The sequence below is a fragment of the Oncorhynchus mykiss genome, chromosome 20 (assembly GCF_013265735.2).
Source record: "Oncorhynchus mykiss isolate Arlee chromosome 20, USDA_OmykA_1.1, whole genome shotgun sequence".
In the NCBI taxonomy this organism is placed as follows: Eukaryota; Metazoa; Chordata; class Actinopteri; order Salmoniformes; family Salmonidae; genus Oncorhynchus; species Oncorhynchus mykiss.
The window spans coordinates 23,944,251-23,965,054 of NC_048584.1; the positions used below are offsets into that span (position 1 = coordinate 23,944,251).

At 43.8% G+C, this 20,804-nt stretch overlaps 1 protein-coding gene across 4 annotated transcripts; it reads left to right on the top strand.

Moving 5' to 3' along the window:
- Positions 1-2,409: 2,409 nt before the first annotated feature.
- lrrc45 (leucine rich repeat containing 45) lies at positions 2,410-20,208 on the top strand. Of its 4 annotated transcripts, none has more exons than XM_021576185.2 (18): positions 2,410-2,562; positions 3,461-3,925; positions 4,193-4,254; positions 4,374-4,444; positions 4,697-4,875; positions 6,616-6,744; positions 6,884-6,996; positions 7,189-7,253; positions 12,170-12,247; positions 17,414-17,549; positions 17,667-17,744; positions 17,867-17,978; positions 18,061-18,131; positions 18,237-18,329; positions 18,529-18,621; positions 18,785-18,958; positions 19,250-19,397; positions 19,597-20,208. In XM_021576185.2, exons 2-18 carry the CDS (start codon positions 3,694-3,696, stop codon positions 19,788-19,790), a joined length of 2,028 nt encoding a protein of 675 aa, XP_021431860.1. In that variant the 5' UTR covers positions 2,410-2,562; positions 3,461-3,693; the 3' UTR covers positions 19,791-20,208. The 4 variants fall into 4 exon arrangements, with proteins under 4 accessions (XP_021431860.1, XP_021431862.1, XP_021431861.1 ...); XM_021576187.2 differs by having other exon boundaries at positions 7,189-7,247; XM_021576186.2 differs by having other exon boundaries at positions 2,544-2,671.
- Positions 20,209-20,804: the final 596 nt, after the last annotated feature.

Here is a 20,804-nt window from a genome sequence, read left to right on the forward strand (position 1 = left end):
CTGGCTGTCTGGACCAATCACAGAACTCATCCCTCCTTCTCCTCCTCCGTCTCTCCGTGCACCTCTCCAACTCCGCCGGGACCCTTGTCCGAGGGTATGTGATTGGTAACTGCGTCCCTCAGCAACAGCAAGTGTTCTAGTCTAGTTCTAGGGCTCCCAAGTGGCGCAGTGGTCTAAGGCACTGCATCTCAGTGCAAGAGGTTTCACTACAGTCCCTGGTTTGAATCCAGGCTGTATCACATCCGACTGTGATTAGGAGTCTCATAGGGCGGCGTACAATTAGCCCAGCGTTGGCTGGGGTAGGCCGTCATTGTAAATAAGAATGTGTTCTTAACTGACTTGCCTAGTTAAATAAAGGTTAAAATTAAAACATGTTTTGTTCTAGTTCCTCCTGAAGACAGGCATCCTGGCCTGCATCCCTGTAAATGGGAAATATTTACTGTCCCATTGCAGTAGACACTTTAGATACATATGAAACAGTCAATTATAGATAGGCACAACGTGTTTATTGGATAGATATAAATTCCATAAATAGTGTAGTGGCCATTCTGTGAGGCATAATATGAATGCCTTACAGAATATGAACATGTAGCACTCCCCTCTGGCAGCAGTAAGACTGCACACATTGTGACCAATTTCAAAGACTAGAGTAATTGGATCCAGATAACTAACCAATTTCATGTGGTAGGCCTCCTTGAAATTACTGTGTGAAAGTCACAAAAAACAAATGCGCTAAAAAGCGTTGTTGTATTGAGGTTGAAACTCAAGTTTCCTTGTATTGTATGTATTTAAAGTGTACTTGAAGAGAGACTTCACGTTGTGAGGGAGACTGCTAGGCATAGGGGTGCCCCTAAACCCCCGTCTCGTGTGTCGCCAACCATGATGAGGACAGGCTTGTTGGTCCCATTGCCATGGGAAACCACGGGACAATCAGTCACATCTCCACATTCTCATCTCTCTTCCTGGTTAATCTAGGCATGCATGAGTGCTCCTTTTAGATCAGGGGCAGTTCTCGCAATCAACCCACCAGCAGGGATATGCAGTCAATGAGACAATGAAACTGTTTCTACTCCAAAAGGCTTTGGAATTAGAACTAAGATGTACATTTGCTCTACTCAGAGAGCTAGGTTTTTCAAAAACATGTTGATATCTTGATTTTCTGTAGAATGAAATCACAGGATTCACACACACAAAACTGAACTAGAACAGAGAAGATGAAAGGTATCTAAACACAATGCTAAACATGAAATGTGTATATAGACTAGACAGCATTTATAACTTCAACACTGATCTAAATTACAAATAGATAGCCAAAAAATTCAGATAGCCTGAAATTTCACTCTGAACCAAGCTCTAAAAACAACCTCAGTCATACATTTACATTTTCCCTCTGGATTCTTCCTTAGATGTGCTCCTCGTGAGCTTGTGGCCCAAGTTCCTCTGTTTGTGTATCCGAGTGAAGGATGCTGAAACACAAACTGAACTCAGTTCCTCACAACAGCCTAAACCCCATCTGAGAACTCTTTCTTTCCTCCTCTGGGTTTAAATAAGAGTTTTTGTCTCTCTCTCTCCCTCTGTCTTTTAGGACAAACCCAATTTCAGGTCAAACAATGCTGCTTATTCTCAGACAGGTGTGGAATGCTCAGATCCACAGATCAATATGTCATCTGTAACACACAACTTCCACCAACATGCTGCCGCATTTGTTTACAAGGTTGTAAAGTTACTTCGGTTTTCAAAGGTTAAATTCATTTCAAAGAACAGGTCACTAAGTGTTATTATTTTCAGGATTTGATCAACTGAAGAACAACTGAAGCACTTAATCATAAGAGATGACGAAAGTCAGATCTTTTGAGATGTTTCTGATTCAAGCATCCACAGCGAACTATATAGCTAGCTTTCGCCCAACAGTCTGTGGCTGGTTGATAATGTAGCTAGCTATTTTTAAGATCAAGTATGAGATCACTTTATTGGTCAATTGCACACAAGGTCCAAATGAAATTTGACTTCCACTTTTAACCCAACCCCTCTGAAAGACACACATACATATTTTTTGGAGAGGTGCGGGGGCTGCCACACTGGGCACTGTTGTTGTGGGGGGTTAAGTGCATTGCTCAAGGGGCACAACAGCAGGCAACATCATTTAGGATTTTGATACCAGCAACTCTCCGGTTGCCAGCTCACTTCCTGACAGATTCTTCCTGTCAGACCTGGGATTCGAACTGCCAACCCTCCTGTTGCTGTCTCTCTGCACTAACTGCTAGGCTACCTGCCCCTATTAACATTACTTTCAGTTTATAGATGTTGAACAAAACGAGCGACTAAGCAACAACTGAGCCATTTCGTTAGAAAACATGATGAAAGGCAAGCACAGACAGGGTCTATAATGTTCCAAATTGAGCGCCAAGACTCCTCCATCACGCGCGCTTCTCACAACTACACGTAACGACATGCACTGCGCTTACGTACATATCAATCCGACGTGAATCCCACTTCCTGGTTACCTTCCAGCTAACTCAACTGTCACTTGAAAACTTGCACCAGTCAACAACAACTAACAAGGTTTGATCTTTGCAAAAACCTTATAGCGATGTGATCTACGGTGTAAATTCTTCTCGTTTCTTCTTTTTTTTTTTAGCTAGGAAGCAATATATTGCAGGAAGGTGAACAGGTAACGTTAACTAGTTAGCTAAACAAGCTGCCAGTAACTAGAGTAATGTAGCTAGCTAGTTAACGTTAATCTCATTGTTTACTAACAGAAACAGTGTCAGTTAGTCTATTAGCCATTACCCATGTTAACAGATTAGCTAACTTTACTGTACTACTGTAACAGCTAGCCTGTCAGCCATGGATAAGCTCATTTGTCAACAACAATAAGGTGGGTTACTACTCATCCAACAATCTTCATCAACAATGGTTTGGTTAACCAGATAGACAGTGTGCTGCAACCTTAGTCTTACTATTTAAATAGCTAGCTAGTTAGAGAAATAGCTAGGTAACGTTAGCTAGATCAATCAGCAATGGTGTCAGTGGCAGTTGCTGAAGGGCCATCATCACTAATTGGATAGTGGACTGGATTGCTTCATCTTCTTCAGCCGTGCATTGTCTGCCAAAATCACTGAAAGAGATGATTGCTGCCTGCCTGATGTCACTTTTAGCTCTGAATGCATCCTAATTGATGTAGTGGTCAAAAGTAGGCTTTGACAATTCTGCACCAGCTGCTAGCTTGTTAATCATAGTTCTTGCTGTAATTTATGCAATGTTGATTATTGTAGCCAGTTCCAGTTACTCGATGATGTGAATTACCATCTTACAAAGCTCTTGAGCTGATTTTTTTTTAAGACATCCAAACCCCAGAGAGAGAGTAAAGAGCCTAGGAATTATGTGTAATTTATTTTGTATGTCAGACAGACATAGTCAAAGCTGGGTTTCCTCACTTGTCTCCCAATTCACCCCACAGCTCCATCAGGCCAGGGCGACAGCACAGTGCTGGGCAGGATCGGAGGGTCCGGGAAGGAACAAAGAAAAACTGAAGAGGAAAAGAAGGGGTGAGTGGGCGGATGAGGGATTGAAGCAGCACAGAGAACCCGGAGAGGAACAGAGGGACTGAAAGAGAGGAGGAGAATACTAGTAACAAACGACAGAGGAGCTCAAAAGGAATCCAAACAGCTCTGAGACAGTGTACGGCCCAGTATGGAGGATTTCAGACGGACCTACCTGCGTCTGTGTAAGGAGGGGGGTGTGGATCCCCAGGAGTCAGTGCTAGCTCAGCTCCAGGAGACCAGGAGAGCCGCAGCAGGATCCAGGCTGGACCTGAGGGGACACAGCCTGTCTGTAGACACCTGTGCCGTGCTGGGGAGGGTCCTTCACAAAGACACACTCTTCACCGAGCTGGCCCTCAGTGACTGCATGCTCACTGAGGAAGGTATGTGTTTGTTGGGTGGTAGTCGTGTGGGGATCTTTCTGTCTTTTTGTTACTGTGCTGACTGTGTGATACTGTGTATATTTGAGCCATGGATATACTATGAATCCTGTAGGGCTTTTGCTACTGCTGCACAGAGATTATATAGCTAGAACTGTTTGCTTTGTTGCTGCAGTTTAGTTACATTGTTATAATGCTTAGATAACACTTTTTATAGCAATGCTTTGATAACACTTGCTCCTGACTGCCACTTGTCTTTGTCATGTCCAGGTGCCAAGCTGCTCCTGAATGGGCTGTGTGCCAACACTACTGTTAAAGTCCTGGATCTGAAGGTAAGGACCATCAGAGGCCTCTCTCTACACACCGCAGACCACTTGACCAGTCTGAGATTAGGTGGCCAGCCTGACTTGACAAATTTCAATTTGATCATATATTTTCTATTTGTTGTCAGGGAAATAACTTGAGATCAACAGGAGCTGAGGCTTTAGGGAAGCTGTTGGTGAGAAACAAGACACTGTGCAGGTGAGTTGGTTAGTGAGCTAGTAGCAAGCTAGATCATTCAATTAAAACTTTTTGGTTGACATTTCTATTGAAATGTCTATAAAATGTGGCTAAGCGATCAGGTATGTTAAGATTATTTCAGTTATATTTTTTTAAATAAATAAAAAGAATCCCTCTATTTTCTTCTGGGACCAGCATGAGTTGTGCATACACAACGATACTGCATTGCTAAGGGAACCATAACCCAAGCTAAGGTTGTTGTGTTGGACACAGGCTGGTGTTGGAGTGGAATGCGTTGGGGATGTGGGAGGAGGCGTTCTCAGTGTTCTGTGAGGGTTTGGCCACCAACGCCTGTCTAACCCAGCTGGACCTGCGCAACAACCAGATCAACCACCAGGGGGCCTCGGAGCTCTGCCTGGCCCTCAAGCGGAACAGCACCCTGCAGGAACTGGGTCAGTGGGTTTGCAGGTGTAGGGTTAAGTTACTTTTTAGATGCTGATTTTGGGTCCGTTTTGCATTTCCCCCACAAATAGTTAAGTTTAGGATGTGGGTAGAGGAAGCTGATCCTAGATCTGTAACTTCACAAAGGAGCACCACACATTGGGAAATGACTCAATACAGCCAAGATCACTAGAGTCGAGATTCAACTAGAGTAGTCGGGGTGTGCATCTTTCCCTTTCAGGACGATTCAATATGTATCTAGATGCATGGGCACCGATACGGGAACAATACGTTTTAGTTTGAAGCGATTCAATGCGATTTGATTAGAGGAAAGAATCGATTCGGTTCAATGCGATACGATTCGATTCGATGTACCAATATTTGTTGCATAAACACATTCATTTTTCATTCTAAATTAAAATCAGCTGCTGATGGAGCTCATAGGTTGAGTCTCTGAGCTGTATCTGTCTGATCTGACTTCTGTGTGTGTGTAAATTATGTACTGTGTATGTCGATGGATGTCCTTTGGGTGGTGGACCATTCTTGATACACACTGGAAACTGTTGAGCGTGAAAAACCCAGCAGCGTTGCAGTTCTTGACACAAACCAGTGCGCCTGGCATCAACTACCATACCCCGTTCAAAGGCACTTAAATATTTTGTCTTGCCCATTCACCCTCTGACACACATACACAATCCATATCTCAATTGTCTCAAGGCTAAAAAAAAATCCTTCTTTAACCTGTCTCCTCCCCTTCATCTACACTGGTTGAAGTGGATTTAACACGTGACATCAATAATGGATCATGGCTTTCACCTGGTCAGTCTGTCATCGAAAAAGCAGGTGTTCTTAATGTTTTGTATACTCAGTGTAGATCTGTCATTTTCATTGAAAGCAAGTCTAAGAAGCGCTAGATTGGTTGTATGCGCACTATTTCTATGCTTCCCGTTCTTTAGTTTCATTTTTGAGTCTTTTACTTTCGGTTTTGTACACCAGCTGAAAATACAATATCTTTGGTTATGGAAACGCAGCTGTTTAGATGGTACAATGATTCTCTACACAATGACTGCTTGTTTTGTCACATAAACTGACATTAGCGCGTAGTTTGACCAGGCTACTGATATGGCCTGGGGGTGTTCGGCATTACAAAATGTAAAGATCAATGACTGTTAACACAATGACATGCTGAGTTCCACACTGAAGAACAGGATGCAGTTGTCACAAAAGATGAGCGGTATTTTCAGAAGGTAGAAAGAAAGTAATTTGTCCAAAACATTTTAGTGAACCGGCGATTTGTAATGTTTGAATCTATTTCCTGACTGATGCATGCTACATTTCTATCGGTTTGGGGTCCGGACCGATGCACTCATGTCTTAAACATTTGAACGGGGACCAATGGGTATTGTGAATAATTACATCCCTGTGGAGTAGACCAAAGCCTTGTCTGAAAACAACCCAGAAGCTATTCTCCTTGCCCTTCGGTGTCACTGTCTTCACAACTAAATTAACCAGGTAGGTGTAAGCAATATGGTCCCCAGAGCCCATGAGAAAGCAAGGTCATCACCATATTGCTTACACTGATTCAATACCTTCAGAACCGAAAATATCACATTTTTGGGGGCTAGGATACAGGCTCGAACTAGATTTGTTTCTGGGAGACTGGGTCCATGAACAATGTACCATTTGATGCCTAGACAGCAAAAGTGTCATGGTTCTCTATCTGGTCTGTTGCCTGTGTTGTGGTTGTATAGATGTGAGGTGGAACAACATTGGTCTGCTGGGTGGCCGGTCCTTCCTGGAGGCTCTACAGCAGAACAGGACACTGACACACCTGGAGATGGCTGGAAACAACATCCCCAGCGACACACTCAAAGCCCTCGGTAAGCTGTTTGTGTGTGTGTGTCTGTCTGTCTCAGTGTCAGTCAGTCTGTCTAAGCTTGTGTGTTGCTGAACGTCTGTTATTGTAATGTTTTTGATTGAAGTAACCACCCCCCACCTATGGTCTCCCCCCTCCCATAGAGCAGGCGATGGATCATAACTCGGACAGGCAGTCCACTGTGAGAGAGAGCCGCAGCAGAACCCAAGTCCTCAGCAAGGAGATCCAGATCCTCAAGGAGGAGAAGGGACGCCAGGTATGGAGCTGCTGGGAATTAGAGTTCTCCTCCATGTAGAACAAGAAGGGGAGAGACAAGGGAATGGCACTGCACATAATATACTGTATCTGGGTTTATTATTTACCATTTTATGTTTAGAAATGTGTGTGCAGATGAATAAGAAGCCCTGTATGTAAGATGTTTATGTTGCCTTTCCCTCTCTCCCTTTAGTTTCTGAGTCTGATGGAGACCATAGACAAACAGAGAGACGAGATGGGCCGAAGCACCAGGTCAGCGTGAGTGGTACAATAAGATTAGCCTTGACTGTTTCTGCATCAACAATAATAAGAAAAATAATAACAACAATAGCAATGTTATTGTGTTGCCAACAGGACTTGTCTGGCTAGACAATGACAACTTGGCTTAAAAGCAGAAACAGACTGGCACCCAGGCTAACATAGGTCATGTAGCTACAGTGCATTCGGAAAGTATTCAGACCCCTTGACTTTTTCCACATTTTGTTGTGTTACAGCCCTATTCTAAAATGTATTAAATTATTTATTTTTCTTATCAATCTACACACAATACCCCATAATGACAAAGCAAAAACTGTTTTTTAGACATAAAAAACTAAAATGTTAATATTACATTTACATAAGTATTCAGACCCTTTTACTTAGATGAAGCACCGTTCGCAGAGATTAGGGCCTCGAGTCTTCTTGGTATGACGCTACAAGCTTGGCACACCTGTATTTGGGGAGTTTCTCCCATTCTTCTCTGCAGATCCTCAAGCTCTGTCAGGTTGGATGGGGAGCGTTGCTGCACAGCTCTTTTCAGGTCTCTCTAGAGATGTTCGATTAGAGAAGTCCTGGCTCTGGCTGGGCCACTTAATGACATTCAGAGACTTCTCTCCTGTGATGTCTTGGCTGTGTACTTAGGATCGTTGTCCTGTTGGAAGGTGAACCTTCGCCCCAGTCTCAGGTCCTGAGCGCTCTGGAGCAGGTTTTCATCAAGGATCTCTCTGTACTTTGCTCCGTTCATCTTTCCCTCGATCCTGACTAGTCTGCCAGTCCCTGCAGCTGAAAAACATCCTCACAGCATGATGCTGCCACCACCATGCTTCACCGTAGGGATGGTGCCAGGTTTCCTCCAGACGTGACGCTTGGCATTCATGCCTAGGACTTAAATCTTGGTTTCATCAGACCAGAGAATCTTGTTTCTCATGGTCTGAGAGTCCTTTCGGTGCCTTTTGGCCAACTCCAAGCGGGCTGTCATGTGCCTTTTACTGAGGAGGGGCTTCCGTCTGGCCACTCTACCATAAAGGCCTGATTGGTGGAGCGCTGCAGAGATGGTTGTCCTTCTGGAAGGTCCTCCCATCTTCACAGAGGAAATCTGAATCTCTGTCAGAGTGACCATCAGGTTCTTGGTCACCTCACTGACCAAGGCCCTTCTCCCCCGATTGCTCAGTTTGGCCGGGCGGCCAGCTCTAGTTCCAAACTTCTTCCATTTATGAATGATAGAGGCCACTGTGTTCTTGGGGATCTTCAATGCTGCAGAAATTTGTTGGTACCCTTCCCCAGATCTGTGCCTCGACACAATCCTGTCTCGGAGCTCTACGGACAATTCCTTCAACCTCATGGCTTGTTTTTAATTTTTTTTAATGCGCTGTCAACTGTGGGACCTTTATATAGACAGGTGTGTGCTTTTCTACATCATGTCCAATCGATCGGAGTCCACCTGTGGTAAATTCAATTAAGTTGTAGAAACATCTCCAATTAAGTTGTAGAAACGTATCCTGTTTCCATAATCAATGGAAACAGGATACATCTGAGCTAAATTTCGAGTCTCGGAGCAAAGGGTCTGAATACTTATTTACATAATGTATTTCTGTTTAAAAAATAAATAATTCTAAAAACCTGTTTTCGCTTTGTCATTATGGGTTATTGTGTGTAGATTGAGTTTTTTATTTTTATTTAATCCATTTTAGAATAAGGCTGTAACGTAACAAAATGTTGAAAAGGGTAAGGGGTCTGAATACTTTCTGAATGCACTGTATATACAATCTATAGACATACAGTGCTTCCAGGAAGTATTCACACCCTTTTACTTTTTCCACATTTTGTTGTTTTATGGACAGAATTTGAAATTGATTAAATTGAGATTTTGTTGTACTGGCGTACACACAAAACCTCATAATGTCAAAGTAGAATTAAGTTGTTTTGATATTTTACTTGAAAATTAAAAGCTGAAATGTCTTGAGTAAATAAGTATTCAACCCCTTTTGTTATGGCAAGTCTAAATACGTTCAGGAGTAAATATGTGCTTAACAAGTTGTATAATAAGTTGCATGGACTTTACAATAATAGTGTTTTAACATGATTTTTTGAATGACAACCTTATCTCTATATCCCACACATACAATTATCTGTAAGGTCTCTCGCTGTCAAGCAGTGAATTTCAAACACAAATTTAACCACAAAGACCAGGGAGGTTTTCCAATGCCTCGCAAAGAAGTGCGTGTGTGTGTGTGTGTATTTTTTATATATATATATATTTTTTTTTTAAAGCATACATTGAAAATCCCTTTGAGCATGGTGAAGTTATTAATTACACTTTGGATAGTGTATCAATAAACCCAGTCACTACAAAGATACAGTTGTCCTTCCTAACTCAGTTGCTGGAGAGGAAGGAAACCACTCAGTGGCTTCACCATGAGGCCAATGGTGACTTTAAAACCGTTATAGAGTTTAATGGCTGTGATAGGAGAACTGAGGATGGATCAACAAAATTGTAGTTACTCCACAATACTAATCTAAATGACAGAGTGAGAAAGAAGAAGCCTGTACAGAATACAAATATTCCAAAACATGCATCCTGTTTGCAATAAGGCACTAAAGTAAAACTGCCCAAAAAGAAATTAACTTTTTATCCTGAACACAAAGAGTTATGTTTGGGGTAAACACAACACATCATTGAGTACCACTCATGTTTTCAAGCATGGTGGTGGCTGCATCATGTTATGGGTATGCTTGTCATCGGCAAGGACTAGGGAGTTTTTAGGATAAAAATAAACGGAATAGAGCTAAGCACAGACAAAATCCTAGAGGAAAACTTGGTTCAGTTTGCTTTCCAAGAGACACTGGGAGACATTCACTTTTCAGCAGGACAATAACCTAAAATACAAGGCCAAATATACACTGGACATTGAATTTTCCTGAAAGGCCTAGTTACAGTTTTGACTTAAATCGGCTTGAAAATCAATTGCAAGACTTGAAAATTACTGTCTAGCAATCATCAACAACCAACTTGACAGAGCTTGAAGAATAACAAAATAATATTGTGCAAATATTGTACAATCCAGGTGTGCAAAGCTCTTAGAAACTTACCCAGAAAGACTCACAGCTGTATTCACTGCCAAAGGTGATTCTGACATTTATTGACTGAGGTTGAATACTTATTCTTTATTAGATCTTTATTTTCAATACATTTGCAAACATTTCTAAAAACATTTTTTTACTTTGTCATTATGGGCTATTGTGTGAAGATCTACAGTGGGGCAAAAAAGTATTTAGTCAGCCACCAATTGTGCAAGTTCTCCCACTTAAAAAGATGAGAGAGGCCTGTAATTTTCATAATAGGTACATTTCAACTACGACAGACAAAATGAGAAAAAAAATCCAGAAAATCACATTGTAGGATTTTTAATGAATTTATTTGCAAATTATGGTGGAAAATAAGTATTTGGTCAATAACAAAAGTTTATCTCAATACTTTGTTATATACCCTTTGTTGGCAATGACAGAGGTCAAACGTTTCTGTAAGTCTTCACAAGGTTTTCACACACTGTTGCTGGTATTTTGGCCCATTCCTCCATGCAGATCTCCTCTAGAGCAGTGATGTTTTGGGGCTGTTGCTGGGCAACACAGACTTTCAACTCACTCCAAAGATTTTCTATGGGGTTGAGATCTGGAGACTGGCTAAGCCACTCCCAGGACCTTGAAATGCTTCTTACGAAGCCACTCCTTCGTTTCCCGGGCGGTGTGTTTGGGATCATTGTCATGCTGAAAGACCCAGCCACGTTTCATCTTCAATGCCCTTGCTGATGGAAGGAGCTTTTCACTCAAAATCTCACGACACATGGCCCCATTCAGTCTTTCCTTTACACGGATCAGTCGTCCTGGTCATTTTGCAGAAAAACAGCCCCAAAGCATGATGTTTCCACCCCCATGCTTCACAGTAGGTATGGTGTTCTTTGGATGCAACTCAGCATTCTTTGTCCTCCAAACACGACGAGTTGAGTTTTTACCAAAAAGTTATATTTTGATTTCATCTGACCATATGACATTCTCCCAATCTTCTTCTGGATCATCCAAATGCTCTCTAGCAAACTTCAGGATTTGAGTCCCTTGCGGTGTAGTGTGTTACTGATGGTAGGCTTTGTTACTTTGGTCCAAGCTCTCTGCAGGTCATTCTCTAGGTCCCCCCGTGTGGTTCTGGGATTTTTGCTCACCGTTCTTGTGATCATTTTGACCCCACGGGGTGAGATCTTGCATGGAGCCCCAGATCGAGGGAAATTATCAGTGGTCTTGTATGTCTTCCATTTCCTAATAATTGCTCTCACAGTTGATTTTTTTCAAACCAAGCTGCTTACCTATTGCAGATTCAGACTTCCCAGACTAGTGCAGGTCTACAATTTTGTTTCTGGTGTCCTTTGGCAGCTCTTTGGTCTTGGCCATAGTGGAGTGTGACTGTTTGAGGTTGTGGACAGGTGTCTTTTATACTGATAACAAGTTCAAACAGGTGCCATTAATACAGGTAACGAGTGGAGGGCAGAGTAGCCTCTTAAAGAAAAAGTTACAGGTCTGTGAGAGCCAGAAATCTTGCTTGTTTGTAGGTGACCAAATACTTATTTTCCACCATAATTTGCAAATAAATTCATTAAAAATCCTACAATGTGATTTTTCTGGATTTATTTTTTTTCATTTTGTCTGTCATAGTTGAAGTGTACCTATGATGAAAATTACAGGCCTCTCTCATCTTTTTAAGTGGGAGAACTTGCACATGGTGGCTGACTAAAATACTTTTTTGCCCCACTGTATTTAATACATTTTGAATTCAGGCTGTAACACACAATGTGGAATAAGTCGAGGGGTATGAATACTTTCTGAAGGCTCTGTACATATTAATGACCCTGTGTTTCCCTCTCCTCCAGGACCACATCTATCCATGTGGGTCAGCTACAGGAGGCCCTGAACGAGAGGAAGTCTGTTGTCAACTCTCTCACAGCCAAGTAAGCAGGCCTCATCAGTCCATGTTTAAACCCCACATTCATCCTCAAGTCACATCAACAGGTGTAGACTTTACTGTGAAATGCTTACTTACGAGCCCTTTCTCAACAATGCACAGTTAAAAAGTAAGAAACGTTTTTAAAGAAAAAAATAGTAACACAACAACAACGAGACTATATACAAGGAGAACCGGTACCAAGTCAATGTGCAGGGGTACGAGGTAGTGACTAGGCAATCATGATAGATAATAAACAGAGTATCATCAGCGTGTGTGAAAGTGTCAATATGTGGCGTCAATATGCGTGCGTGCGTGCGTGTGTGTCTGTGTGTGAGTGTGAGTGTGTGGGTAGAGTCCAGTGAGTTCATAGAGCCATTGCAAGAGAGTTAGTGCAAAAAAATGTGGTTTGATGCAAATAGTCCGGGTAGCCATTTGATTAACTGTTTAGCAGTCTTATGGCTTGGGGGCAGAAGCTGTCCAGGAGCCTTTTGGTCCCAGACTTGGATCTCAGGTACCACTTGCCTTGTGGTAGCAGAAAGAACAGTCTATGATTTAGGTGACTGGAGTATTGACAAGTTTTAGGTCCTTCCTCTGACACCACCTGGTATAGAGGTCCTGGATGGCAGGGAGCTCAGCCCCAGTGTCACGATCGTTAGAATAACTGGACCAAAGCGCAGCGTGATCTGGGTTCCACATCTTTTGATTTCTAGTTGAAACTCTTAGCAAAACAAAAACAATAAATCTCAAAACGAACCGTGAATCTAACAATAGTGCTAATAGGCAACTATCCATGGTCAAGATCCCACAAAGTACAATGAGAAAATGGCTACCTAAATATGATCCCCAATCAGAGACAACGAAAAACAGCAGTCTCTGATTGGGAACCATACCAGGCCAACATAGATCATAAATCACCTAGATAACCCACCCGAGTCACTGTCATGCCCCAACCAACATAGAGAATAAACAGCTCTCTATGGTCAGGGCATGACACCCAGTGATGTACTGGGCTGTACACACTACCCTCTTTAGTGCCTTACATGCTGACCACACCGCTCGTGTTACGTGCGTGAGTGTTGCAAAATTCATTTCCACATACATGTTATTCAATCATTGCATCCACACTGCTCGCACTCGTCAGCGAGCGTCAGCATAGCCAGGCGCTAAAATGCAACTTGGTTCTGTGACACTTGACATGCTGCAAGTCCCACCTCTACCATCTCCTCATTGGTTTTTCGGAGCATATACCCATGTGGGTGATTGAAAGATTAACTGAGGTCCACACTTCAGTCCAGTGGTGGTGGTAATGCACCTTAAAGTTGGTTGCCAACCATCATATAAAGTCAGAAGAAGAAGCCTGAAGGAGGAGAGCAGCTCTAGCCAATAAACAAACTTGGTTTACCCTTTTATCTGTGGATTAATCAACATGCACGCTCGCCCGGTGTAGTCAGCATGTTACGGTCGAATGCCAAGCAGTTGCCATAGATGCTCTTAGTGGTGCAGCTGTAGAACTTTGAGGATCTGAGGGCCCATGTCAAATATTTTCAGACTCCAGAGGGAGCAGAGGCATTGTTGTGCCTTCTTCATGACTGTGTTGGTGTGTTTGGACCATGATAGTTCCTTACTGATGTGGACACAGAGGAACTTGAAGCTCTTGACCCCCTCCACTACAGCCCCGTCGATGTGAATGGGTCGTGCTCGGCCCTCCGTTTCCTGTGGACCGCGATCAGCTCCTTTGTCTTGCTGACGTTGTTGTCTCTGACCTCCTCCCTATAAGCTGTTTCATCGTCGTCTGTGATTTGGCCTACCACCGTCGTGTCGTCTGCAAACTTAATGATGGTGTTGCAGTCGTGCATGGGCATGCAGTCATGGATGAACAGGGAGTACAGGAGGAGACTAAGCACGCACCCCTGAGGTGCCCTCGTGTTGAGGGTCAGCATTGTGGATGTGTTGTTGCCTATCCCCACCACCTGGAGGTGGCCCGTCAGGAAGTCAGGGATCCAGTTGCAGAGGGAGGTGTTCAGTCCAGGATCCTTAGCTTAGTGATGAGCTTGGATGGCACTATGGTGTTGAACGCTGAACTGTAGTAATTGAACAGTATTCTCTCACAGGTTTTCTTTTTGCCCAGATGGGAAAGGGCAGTGTGGAGTGCAATAGAGATTGCGTCATCTGTGGATCTGTTGGGGCGGTATGCGAATTGGAGTGGCTCCAGGGTGTTTAAGATTATGGTGTTGATGTGAGCCATGACCAGCCTTTCAAAGCATTTCATGGCTCCAGATGTAAGTCATTTAGACAGGTTACCTTGGCGTTCTTGGGCACAGGGACTATGGTGGTCTGTTTGAAACATGTAGGTATTACAGACTAGGTCAGTGAGAGTTTGAAAATGTCTGTGAAGAGACTTGCCAGCTGGTCAGTGCATGCGCTGAGTACATGTCCTGGTAATCCGTCTGGCCCTGCGGCTCTGTGAATGTTTACCTGTTTAAAGGTCCTACTCACACAGTTGTCCGGAACAGCTGGTGCTCTCATGCATGGTTCAGTGTTGCTTGCCTCAAATTGAGCATAGAAGGTATTTAGCTTATCTGGTAGGCTTGCATCACTTGCATCACTTGGCTGGGCTTCCTTTTGTAAACCGTGATGGTTTGCAAGACCTGCCACATCCAACCAGCGTTGGAGCCGGTGTAGCAAGACACTTTGCGTTATTTGTTTGATGGTTCGTTGTGGGGGAGGCGTAGCGGAATTTCTTAGAAGCGTCCAGATTAGTGTTCCGCTCCTTCAAAGAAGCAGCTCTAGCCTTTAGCTCAGAGCCTTTAGCTCAACAGCCACCCTCGAAGCAGCGTTACCCATCGCTCCACAAAAGCCGCAGCCCTTGCAGAGCAAGGGGAACAACCACTCCAAGTCTCAGAGCGAGTGACGTTTGAAATGCTATTAGCACGCTAACTAGCTAGCCATTTCACATCGGTTACACCAGCCTAATCTCGGGAGTTGATAGGCTTAAAGTCATAAACAGCTCAATGCTTGAAGCATTGAAAAGAGCTGCTGGCAAAACGCACGAAAGCGCTCAGTCAGACTGCTCTATCAAATATCAAATCATAGACTTAATTATAACATAACACACAAATACGAGCCTTAGGTCATTAAATGGTTGAATCCGGAAACTATCATTTCGAAAACAAAACGTTTATTCTTTCAGTGAAATACGGAACTGTTCGGTATTTTATCTAACGGATGGCATATTGATTTTAAGAAAGGCATTGATGTTTATGGTTAGGTACACGTTGGAGCAATGACAGTCCTTTTTCGAGGACACGCTAGATAAACTAGTAATATCATCAACCATATGTAGTTATAACTAGTGATTATGATTGATTGTTTTTTATAACATAAGTTTAATGCTAGCTAGCAACTTACCTTGGCTTCTTACTGCATTCGCATAACTCCTTGTGGAGTGCAATGAGAGGCAGGTGGTTAGAGCGTTGGACTAGTTAACCATAAGGTTGCAAGATTGAATCCCTGAGCTGACAAGGTAAAAATCTGTCGTTCTGCCCCTGAACAAGGCAGTTAACCCACCGTTCCTAGGCCGTCATTGAAAATAAGAATGTGTTTTTTAACTGACATGCCTCGTTAAATAAAGTTGTAAAAAAAAAAAAAATGTTTTTTTTTAAAATTGTAATGAAAACTTGAAATCGGCCCTAATTAATCGGCCATTCCGATTAATCGGTCGACCTCTAGTACGTACTCGTCACTATGGGGACGACATCGTCGATGCACTTATTAATGAAGCCGTTAACTGATGTGGTAAACTCCTCAATGCCATCGGATGAATCCTGGACCATATTCCAGCCTGTGCTAGCAAAACAGTCCTGTAGTTTAGCATCCAGGTCGCCAGGTCGCAATTGTAAATGAGATCTTGTTCTCAACTTGCCTACCTGGTTAAATACAGGTGAAATAAATCAAATCCGCTTCATCGGATCACTTCCGTAGTGAGTGCGATACTGGTACTTCCTACTGTCTATGTTGAGATCTACAATGATTAGAAGACGTTTGAGCCACGTAAATATGAGAATTTGACTAATATGAGTCTTAGGTGGAAGTTCCTCACCTTCCATATCTTGTTTTAAATCTCATCACCACATCTCCTTTATCTTAATGAAATACTGATGCTGTGACTAGAAGAAACCCATGTTGAATTTTTAATCAGGCACTTACAAAGACCGATATTCTTGGTTCTCAGGTAGAGGACCCAGGCAGGGGGCTATATATATATCCACGGTGACCCACTTCAATCCCGTCTCCCTCAGGGCTCATTCATACAGGACACAGGTACTACTGTACCTCTGGATAAACCCTATGGAGGGTGGCTTCCACTCTGTCTTAGATATACACTACTGTTCAAAAATTTGGGGTCACTTAGAAATGTCCTTGTTTTTGAAAGAAAAGCACATTTATCAGAAATACAGTGTAGGGCCTCCCGGGTGGAGCTGTGGTCTAAGGCACTGCATTGCAGTGCTAGCTGTGCCACCAGAGACTCTGGGTTCGAGCCCAAGGCTCGATGGGGCGACGCTCAATTGGCCTAGCATCGTCCGGGTTAGGGAGGGTTTGGCCTATCCTGTGGCGGGCCGGGCGGAGTGCACGCTAACCAGGTCGCCGGGTGCACGGTGTTTCCTCCAACACATTGGCTGGCTTCCGGGTTGGATGCGCGCTGTGTTAATAAGCAGTGAGGCTTGGTTGGGTTGTGTTTCGGAGGACGCATGGCTTTCGACCTTCGTTTCTCCTGAGCCCGTACAGGAGTTGTAGCGATGAGAAAAATATAGTAATTACTAACAATTGGATATCACGAAATTGGGGAGAAAAAGGGGGTCAAATAAAAAAAATACAGTGTCGACATTGTTAATGTTGTAAATGACTATTGTAGCTGGAAACAGCTGATTTTTAATGGGATATCTACATATGCGTACAGAGGCTCATTATCAGCAACCATCACTCCTGTGTTCAAATGGCACGTTGTGTTAGCAAATACAAGTTTATCATTTTAAAAGACTAATTGATCATTAGAAACCCTTTTGCAATTATGTTAGCAAAGCTGAAAACTGTTGTTCTGGTTTAAAGAAGCAATAAAACTGGCCTTCTTTTGACTTTCACAGACACACACCTGACCGTTCTGTGTGTCTAGATTCCAGATGACTGAGGCAGCACTGGCCATGTCGGAACAGAAGAACCACAACCTGGGAGAGCTGCTGACCAGAGTGAAGACTGAGAAAGATGAGCAGAGAGAACGACAGAGCAGGGAGAGGAAGAAAGAACAGGAGGTATGAATGGAGGGGGGGTACTAGGAAGGGGGAGGGGGACGGCGAGACTGATGTACAGATGGTCTGGTTAAGATGAATGTGAGCTTAACATTGTGGTGTGTGTGTTTGGTTCTGCAGGACAGTGCTCTGAGGGAGGGGAAGCTCCTCAGAGAGATTACCAGTATGTCAGAGACAAACGTACAGCTCAAGAATAAGGTATAAGTTGTGTGTGTGCGCTTGTGTGTATGAATATAATGTTTGTGTTTTTGATGCAGTACCTAAGCTGTTTACGGAGTCAAGTCTCTCGTTATCTCTGTGTGTGTGTATGTGTGTGTTAGTTGGAGAAGATGGAGAGCAGGTGTAAGTCTCAGCAGGACCAGATTTTTGAGCTGAAGCAGGAGCTCACCAACAGCACAGCAGAGCTAAAGCTACGGCTAGCACAGGCAGAAGGTACACACATACACACACACACACACACACACACACACACACACACACACAGACTATACTCAATATCTTCTCTCCCCCTCAGAGCGTTTGGAGATGGAGAAGAAGAGATCTAAACAGTCTCTGGAGGACATGAATAACCTTCGACAGAAAGAGGTAGAGAAGACAACCTGCTGTCTGACAATGTCTCTCACTAAATATACAACAGACTCTGTCTTTTTCCCTCTATTGAGTGTACATTGTGGGTTTGTGTGCGTGTAGGTGGACCATGTGAATCGTCACCTTGAGGAGAGTGAGAGGGCTCTACAGGACCGGATCCTCAAACTGGAGGGACAGCGGATACAGCTGGAGGAGGTCAGCTCTTTATATTGGATTTTTTTGAAAATGTATTGCCTTCAGTAAATCACAATTAAATTCCAATGTTCATAATGTGGCACAAGATCCCTATAGATGACAGTACAGAGGTGTAACTGTGTCTTTCTGTCCTGAACTGTCTTGTTGGAGTTGAGCAGGGCCAAGGCAGCCTGTATAACGGTGTTTTTCGTCTTTGTAGGAGTTGAGCAGGGCAAAGGCAGCCTGTGTTACAGAGAGAGCCCAGGCAGAGGAGGAACAGGGGAAGGTGCGGGTACAGGTTCGCCTGGAGGAGGTACTTTATACACCTGTTGTAGAACAACTCAATGTAATATGTTAGAAACTGTGTTTGTTTGTCCGGGTCTCTGTGTATCAGTGTGTGTGCCTGAAATTTGGAAAAGCAATAACAATGTGAGGATTCAACTCTTTCTTCTCTCTCCCCTCCTCTGTCTGAGCAGCAGCAGCGTGTGAGTGGGTTAGAGGAGAAGCTGCGTGGGTTGCGTCAGTCCCGTGATGAGTCCCAGAGCCACTGTTCCCAGCAGAAACAGACCATAGCTGAGCTGCAGGCTCGTAGTGGACAGCAGAGCATCGAGACAGACGGACTACGACGCAGGATAGAGGAGCTGCAGCAGGTCAGATTGGTAATGTGTCAGAGAGACCACTGGCACAAAACAACCAACTATACACACTGAAACAATACCTAGATCAAGTTCAGTGTACTTGTCTTACATTTGTCTGGAACAATTGGATGCTAATAAGTGATTTTTACTGATTTGACATAATCAGGTTGGTGAATTCTCAGCACTGAATGATGTTCATACGTGTAGGGGCAGAGACAACTTTGTGTGGGGGTTGTATGTTTACTGGGATGGTAATATTTGCGCTTTGGTGTAATTAAATATAGAGAATTTGTCCCCCTCCAGGAGTTGTCTGGTAAGGACCAGGAGAAGGTTGCAGAGGTGAGTCGGGTCAGGGTGGAGCTACAGGAGCAGATGGGACACCTGCAGGCTGAGAGGACCGCACAGGGAGGACTGAAGGAGAAGATAGCTGCTCTGGAGAGAGAGATGAAAGGTATGCACACTCTCCTCTCCCTCTCTCCCTCCCATCTCCTCTCTTCATCCTATCTCTGTCCTCTTCTCTACATAAGGCCCATCTCACCCTTTCTCTTTTGCCTCTCATCTGTCCTCCCTCTTTGTTTTACAGTTGACATAATTTGTTGACACACTTGAAATAACCAGTATTTGTTCTGTGTATGTCTTGTCTACCACAGTGCTGGCCAGTAACCACAGAGAGGCCACCCTGGACAAGGAGAGTGAGATATCATCTCTGTTTGAGAAGCTGAGACTGAGAGAGGCAGAGATCCAGAGGATGAGAGAGGACGAGGCCCAGAGAGCTAGCTTCCTCCAGAACGCTATACTCACATACGTACAGGGGTCACCGTTGCACTACAGTCCTAAGAAGTGACCTCTGACATCTAACCTTTGACCCTTCCCATCCTTATGTACGGACTAAGTACAGGGGTCACCACTGGGGTTCTGCAGTCCCAAGAAATAACCTCTGACCTCTAACCCCTGCCCTATTTACCCCTACAACCTTGTGCCCATACACCCTCACAAAGTGGGATACTAAAGTGACCCAAACCTTTCTATTACACCCATACTCCATGTGTTCCTCTCCGGTCCTTCCCCCTCTCCCCTTTGGTCCCTCCAAACTACCCCAGCACAAAATATCAACAGCACAGATATTCACCTCTAGACATCCGCAGCTTCGGGTGTACAGTGCATTCGTAGAGTATTCAGATCCCTCGACTTTTTCCACATTTTGTTACGTTACAGCCTTATTCTAAAATTTATTAAATAGTTTTTTCCCCCCTCATCAATCTACACACACTACCCCATAATGACAAAGCAAAAGTTGGTTTTTAAAAATACAAAACTGAAATATCACATTTACGTAAGTATTCAGACCTTTTACTCCGTACTTTGTTGAAGCACCTTTGTCAGCGATTACAGCCTCGAGTCTTCTTGGGTATGATGCTACACCTGTATTTGGGGAGTTTCTCCCATTTTTCTCTGCAGATCCTCTCAAGTTCTGTCAGGTTGGATGGGGAGCGTCGCTGCACAGCTATTTTCAGGTCTCTCCAGTGGTGTTCAATCGGGTTCAAAACCAGGCTCTGGCTGGGCCACTCAAGGACATTGAGAGTCTTGTCCCAAAGCCACTCTTGGGTGTATGTTTAGGGTTGATGTCCTGTTGAAAGGTGAACCTTCGCTCTAGTCTGAGGTCTCGTACTTTGCTCCGTTCATCTTCCCCTCGATCCTGACTAGTCTCCCAGTCCCTGCCTCTGAAAAACATCCCCACAGCATGATGCTGCCACCACCATACTTCACTGTAGGGATGGTGGCAGGTTTCCTCCAGACATGACGATTGGCATTCAGGCCAAAGCGTTCAATCTTGGTTTCATCAGACCAGAGAATCTTC